This window comes from Leptosomus discolor, chromosome 6 (assembly GCF_034619465.1).
Source record: "Leptosomus discolor isolate bLepDis1 chromosome 6, bLepDis1.hap2, whole genome shotgun sequence".
NCBI lineage: Eukaryota > Metazoa > Chordata > Aves > Leptosomiformes > Leptosomidae > Leptosomus > Leptosomus discolor.
The window spans coordinates 17,313,025-17,319,159 of NC_141396.1; the positions used below are offsets into that span (position 1 = coordinate 17,313,025).

General features: G+C 50.1%; 1 protein-coding gene across 1 annotated transcript; it reads left to right on the forward strand.

Moving 5' to 3' along the window:
* Positions 1 to 4,219: 4,219 nt before the first annotated feature.
* On the forward strand, positions 4,220 to 5,619 carry LOC147415333 (homeobox protein VENTX-like). The gene is made up of 3 exons (XM_086467496.1): positions 4,220 to 4,439; positions 4,621 to 4,841; positions 5,308 to 5,619. Exons 1-3 carry the CDS (start codon positions 4,220 to 4,222, stop codon positions 5,617 to 5,619), a joined length of 753 nt encoding a protein of 250 aa, XP_086323622.1.
* The last annotated feature ends 516 nt before the right edge of the window (positions 5,620 to 6,135 follow it).

The following is a 6,135-nucleotide window of genomic DNA, read 5'->3' on the forward strand; positions in this document are numbered from 1 at the left end:
ACTATAGGACAGATGTATCAGTGGATGCTAAAACCCGAGAATTTCTATTTTTAGAGCACCATCATATGTCATATGTTCTTTTTGTCCTATCCAACAGCTTGCCAAGTGCTTTTATTCATTGACATAAAGTAAAGCTGGAAAAAATGTCATACAGATAGACTATTTTATACCTTTTTAAATATATTTTCATATAGATGTATAAGTATATATGTTATATAAAGTATGTAATTAGCATAGAAGTATATTATTTAACCATATATATATATATATATAAAAAATTATGTAGGAACTAGGAATGGAAATAATTCTGGGCACAAGGGACATATTTATCTCCTTGGGGTGGGTTCTTGCCTCATCTGTGATGCAGAATGCTGTTAAAGAAATGAAAGTGCTTTAAATTGAGAAGAAAGCTTGCAGGAGAGTTATACTTCCTTATTCTGACGTTCATGAGAATTTAGCCCATGAGAAAGGCGTTTTGCCTGACTGCAAAGGAGGCTTGGCAGGATTCTACGTGCAGGCAATGGCGCTAGTATTCCCAGTTCTGACTGGAGAGGCTTCTGCCAGGCCACTTCTTAAATACAGCTAACTGAAGGGACTTGTCCTTTAGTAACTTGGTTAACAGAGCAGACTCCTGTATGTCTCTTCTCCATCTCCTGCCTGCTTGGTCTGCAATATGAAATATGTTGCTGCTTGAATTGGCTGATGCTCAAATGAAAAATATTTAAAAATATTTCCTCAGGTTTGGGGGGAGGGGAGGGTAATCTTCACATTTACCCAATTAAAAGAATAGTTAAGAGCCTGTGCTTGGAACATTTGAGCTGTGGCAGGGAAAGGGGGAAGGTGGGTATGAAACAGAGGAAATATAAAACCAGTCTTGTACAGTTTGGTCAGGTAAACTTTCTAAACTTGCCATTGTTAATCAGAAAATGCTTAGGAAGGATAAATGTTTCAACTAATTAGACTCATAGAATGGTTTGAGTTGGAAGGGACTGTTAAAGGTCATCTGGTCCAACCCCCCCTGCAGTGAGCAGGGACATCTTCAGCTACATTAGGCTGCTCAGAGCCCCATCCAACCTGACCTGGAGTGTATCCAGCAATGGGGCTTCTACCACCTCTCTGGGCAGCCTGTTCTGAGGTTTCGCCACCCTCATCATAAAAAATTTCTTCCCTATATCTAGTCTAAATCTACCCTCCTTTAGTTTGAAACCATTACCCCTTGTCCTATTGCAACAGGCCCCATCTTTCTTATAGGCCCCATCTTTCTTATAGGCCCCATCTTTCTTATAGGCCCCATCTTTCTTATAGGCCCCATCTTTCTTATAGGCCCCATCTTTCTTATAGGCCCCATCTTTCTTATAGGCCCCCTTTAAGTACTGAAAGGCTGCAATGAGGTCTCCTCAGAGCCTTCTCTTCTCCAGGCTGAACAACCCCAACTGTCAGCCTGTCCTCACAGGGGAGGTGCTCCAGCCCCATGATCATTTTTGTGGCCCTCCTCTGCACTCACTCCACAGGTCCGTGTCTTTCCTGTGCTGAGGGCTCCAGAGCTGGACACCACACTCCAGGTCTAGAGAGGAGTAGAGGGGGTCAATCGCTTCCCTCAACCTGCTGGCCACGCTTCTTTGAATGCACCCCAGGATGTGATTGGCTTTCTGGGCTGCGAGTGCACATTGCAAGCTCATGTCCAGCTTTTTGTTCACCAGTACCCCCAAGTGCTCCTCTGCAGGGTGGCTCTCAATCCCTTCATCCCTGAGCCTGTATTGATCCTGGGGGTTGCCCCAATCCAGGTGCAGGACCTTACACTTGGCCTTGTTGAACCTTGTGAGGTTCACACGGGCCCACTTCTCCAGCTTGTCCAGGTCCCTCTGGATGGTGTCCTGTCCCTCAGGCATGTCAACCGCACCGCTCAGCTTGGTGTCATCTGCAAACTTGCTGAGGGTGCACTCGATCCAACCATCTATTTCATCGATGAAGATATTAAAAAACACTGGTTCCAATAGGGACCCCTGAGGGACACCCCTTGTCACCGATCTCCATCTGGACATCGAGCCATTGACCTCTACCCTCTGGAGGTGGCCATCCAACCAATTCCTCATCCACTGAACAGTCCACCCATCAAACCCATACCTCTCTAATTTAGAGAGAAGGATGTTGTGGTGGACTGTATCAAAGGCCGTATCAAATTAGATATCAAACACTTTCATACAGTGAAAAAACCCCAAACATATATGTCCTGCAGGGCTTTGTTCATGCTAGAGATGTTTATGGACTTCTTTAGGTAGGAAACAGATGTACAGGAGGCATTAATGCTTCAACATTTGTTTAGACATTTTTATACCAGTTTCCCTTAGTTTCCTCCAGGAAGACTGTTTAGTGAGCTCAGGCTATTGCTGCAGTGCAGGCTGCAATGCTGATCCCCATCTATACAGGACAGAAATAAAGGGCTCCAGGAGGGTTCTGGTCATGCCTCGTTGTGGTTCAAATCAGGTTTTAGCCACCTTTAAATAAAGGTGACAATAGTGTTTGCATTTTTGTTGGTTAGAGACAATTAAACTTTTGAACAGCACTGGTAAAGCAGAGGAGGACTCAAACTATGCCATAAGAATGAAGAAGCAAGGAGAGAGCAAGCTTAGAAGAGGCTCACAAATCAAACTTGAACATGGTTCAATGAAACAATTTTCTAGTTAGCAGAAAATAGTAGGATTTCATGATGGATGGATGGATAGATAGAGCAATCATATTTTAAGCGGACAGGAAGTTGAAATGTTGGTTTTAGGAAAATATAGATGAAGAGAGTTTGAATAAAACTTTTTACTGGATTAACATAAAGAAAAAGATATAACTTTATAAGATTAAAATTGAATACATTGAAAGATTTAGACATAAACTAAGTAGGAGGGGCTCAGTCTTCAAGCCTCTCCCTCACTGGCAGTTTAAGACATAGAAGCATTGTTACATTAACTGTCATCACAGAGAAAGTGGATGCTGAGAATCCAACAGGAGTGGCAGAATAACAGAGCAAGTCACAGGGTAAATGAACAGTAGAGCACTGGGTTTCTGTGCAGGTTGTAAAGGTGAGTGTAAAGCAGAAAACAAGAACAAGGACAGGCAAATCAGACACACAGTTGTGATTTCTGAAAGCAGACAGATACCAAGCAGGGGTGTGACAGGAGTTACCAATGGTGCAGTAGTCCCACTCTATTCTTGCACAGGAGGAGAGGATGGTAAGGGGAGGGAATTCATGGTTACCCTGTAGTGAAAAACTGCCCATAAAGCACCAGGAACCTTTTATCAGTATGCTACATAGGCAGCAGCCAAGTGTTCCTGGTGCACACAGAACTCAAAGATTGATGGGGACACTTCTGAAAGAGATATATAATGTAATAGAAGGAAAGACAGAGAGACTAAAACAGCAGAGAAACCTGTGTGACCTGCACAGCTGCAAGAGATCTGGGAGGGAAGATGTGACATGAATTCCGTAACCTCAGCAGAATGTTAATTCTAAGGCAATGGTTGTCTTTTTCTGATTCTTTAGTCCAGAAAACATGCTTTATATAACCAGACAGAAGCCAGTCGATTCATATTACCCAACAGCCTTGACCTCTACCTTTTTCTCTTTCACACCCTTCTCCAAACCATTCATGCTATGCCTGGTGCTTATAACCTGATGCTGCAGTCCCAGGAGAATGCAGTGAACCAGTTTATCCCCTTTCCTGCCTCGGGAGCACAGCGCTCAGCCCAGAGAGGAGCAGGCTTGAGAAGATCCCATCAGCCAGTAGATTTTCTGCTTGAAAAGGAATGAAAAAGCCAACGCTAGGGGAAGGGGGCTCGGGAGCAGCAGCATCCCCTCTCCCGCCAGCGTCTGAGGATGCTGGGCCCTGTGCCCTCCCCCGGGGGTGCATTCCCCAGGGCCCTTTGAGGCCGCTTAGCTCTATAAATGCCATTTGCATCGGGATAGGATGTAACAAGAGCTGTAAATCACTAACAGCAGAGTGAACTCCTCCAGGGGCAGACACGGCGGAGCCGAGCCTCCGCGAGCTGTGGCAATGTGTGAACGGTATCTTTTGTTGGGGGGGAGGAGGGCTGATGGCAATTAGATGATACTTATCTGGCCCTTTGATGTGTATTTGCACAAACAACGTTTTCCTCCGGGACCTGCGGTATAAAGGAGGATCCATGCCCCCCGACACCCTTCTTCGCGGCACCTCCGAAACAAGGCAGCATGACCAAGGCCCCTTTCTCTGTGGAGTGGTTGTCCCAGAGCAGCCAGGCCCTCGAGAGCCCGACCGAGGGCTCCCCGCACCGAGCATCCTCCGCGGGCTACCGGCCAGGCTCCGGCTCCAGCCCCGGCTCGAGCGGGCGGAGCAAGGAGCGGCCCGCCGGCCCGGGGGCCGGGGGAGGCGGCCGGAGCAGGGAACGCTCGGCGGCCGCCCCCGCCGCAGGTAACCGCGGGCTCCGCGGCCGTCGGGGCGTGCTGGGAGGAGGAGGACGGGCGGGCCCTGCACCGCCCCCCGGGACCCCGATAAGGCGCAGCGGCGCAGCGGCTGCCCGGTGGCGAGGGAGGCGGGCGGGCACCCCCGAGGTTCCCGGGCCTGGCTGACCCTTTTCTCCCGCTGTCCCCAGGAGCAGGCGGGCGGGCGGGGGGAGCGGGGCGGCCCCCGCCCGAGCGGGGTCCCGAGTCCTCCAGCACGGAGGAGCCCGGCGGCAGGGGCGGGCGGCGGCTGCGCACGGCCTTCAGCGCCGAGCAGGTCAGCACCCTGGAGAGCTCCTTCCAGCGGCAGCGCTACCTGGGGGCCGCCGAGCGGCGCAGGCTGGCGGGCAGGATGCGGCTCTCGGAGGTGCAGGTGAGCTGGCGGGGCCGGGGGCAGCGCTCTGGGCTGGGGGGGGGGGGGCCATGGGCGATGGCGTGGGAGATTGTATGGGGCATAGTTTGGGCCTGGGCCATCGCGTGGGCCATGGTTTCGGCATGGCGATGGCGTGGGCCATGGTTTGGGCATGGGAGATTGTATGGGCCATGGCTTGGGCATGGGCCAGGGTTTGGGCATGGGAGATTGTACAGGCCGTGGTCTGGGCATGGGAGATTGTATGGGACATAGTTTGGGCATGGGCCACGGCATGGGCCATGGTTTGGGTATGGGAGATTGTACGGGCCATGGCTTGGGCATGGGCCATTGTATAGGCTATGGTTTGGCCATGGGAGATTGTGTGGGCCATAATTCGGGCATGAACCATGGCTTGAGCATAGGTAATGGTGTGGGCTGGGCTGTTGTGACCTCATCTCTTCTCCTTCCCTCCTTCCCTTTCCCCCAGATCAAGACCTGGTTTCAGAACCGACGGATGAAGCTCAAGCGGCAGCTGCAGGAATTGAAGGCAGAGCCCTTCTGCAGCCCCCCTCTCCCTTATGGACCTCAGAGCAGCATTGTGCCCTTGCCGCCCACATACATGGCCCAGTCACCACCTCTGCCCAGGCAGGGGGCTGCTTCTGGGGGCTTCACCTTGGCGACACTGCCAGCACCCACCCTGGACCTCAGCAGTGCCTGCAGAGCACAGCCTGTGGGCTTTTGGCCGGCACCCTGTTTTGTAGGGTACAGGGATCCCAGAGCTTTCTTGCTGGGTGTCTGACTCTCTGATATGGACTATGACTAAGAAGGATTTGCACTACCAATAGCTACCTGGGCTGCCCTTAGCTGTAACTGCCTGCTGGAGTTATGATGTAGCACTGAGCAAAATATTTCACAGAGACATACTGGACAATCTGATTCATAGACTTCAGGCCCCTGCATTTATAGGCAGCTGTGTAAAATAGAAACACAGTAGATCAAACATGAATATAAATGGGATCCTTTAATAAACCTAACCTTTTTCCAGCTTTCGTTTGAATTCCTTCCCTAAAGCAGCTCCTCTTCATTAAAGGAAGCATAGACTCATTCTCTAGATCTGTTCTGCCCCCTGCAATTTACTGAGGGTGAGTGCAAAAAAGCATGAATTTCCCCTTGTCCTCTAATGCAGGTATCCAACCACTTCAGCTATTTCCTAGGTGTCACTTTCTCTGATGGAACTGTGCCTTTAACCAAGTATGGGGACACATTTGTTACTAATGCCTAACACAGGGCTTGCTGCAGCAGAGGAGTGGATGCT

Bases quoted from the DNA above. Each gene is read 5' to 3' on its own strand.
- LOC147415333 (XM_086467496.1), top strand. From the start codon at position 4,220: ATGACCAAGGCCCCTTTCTCTGTGGAGTGGTTGTCCCAGAGCAGCCAG. The intron at 4,440-4,620 runs GTAACCGCGGGC...CGCTGTCCCCAG, and splicing joins GGCGGCCGCCCCCGCCGCAG to GAGCAGGCGGGCGGGCGGGG. The intron at 4,842-5,307 runs GTGAGCTGGCGG...CCTTTCCCCCAG, and splicing joins TGCGGCTCTCGGAGGTGCAG to ATCAAGACCTGGTTTCAGAA.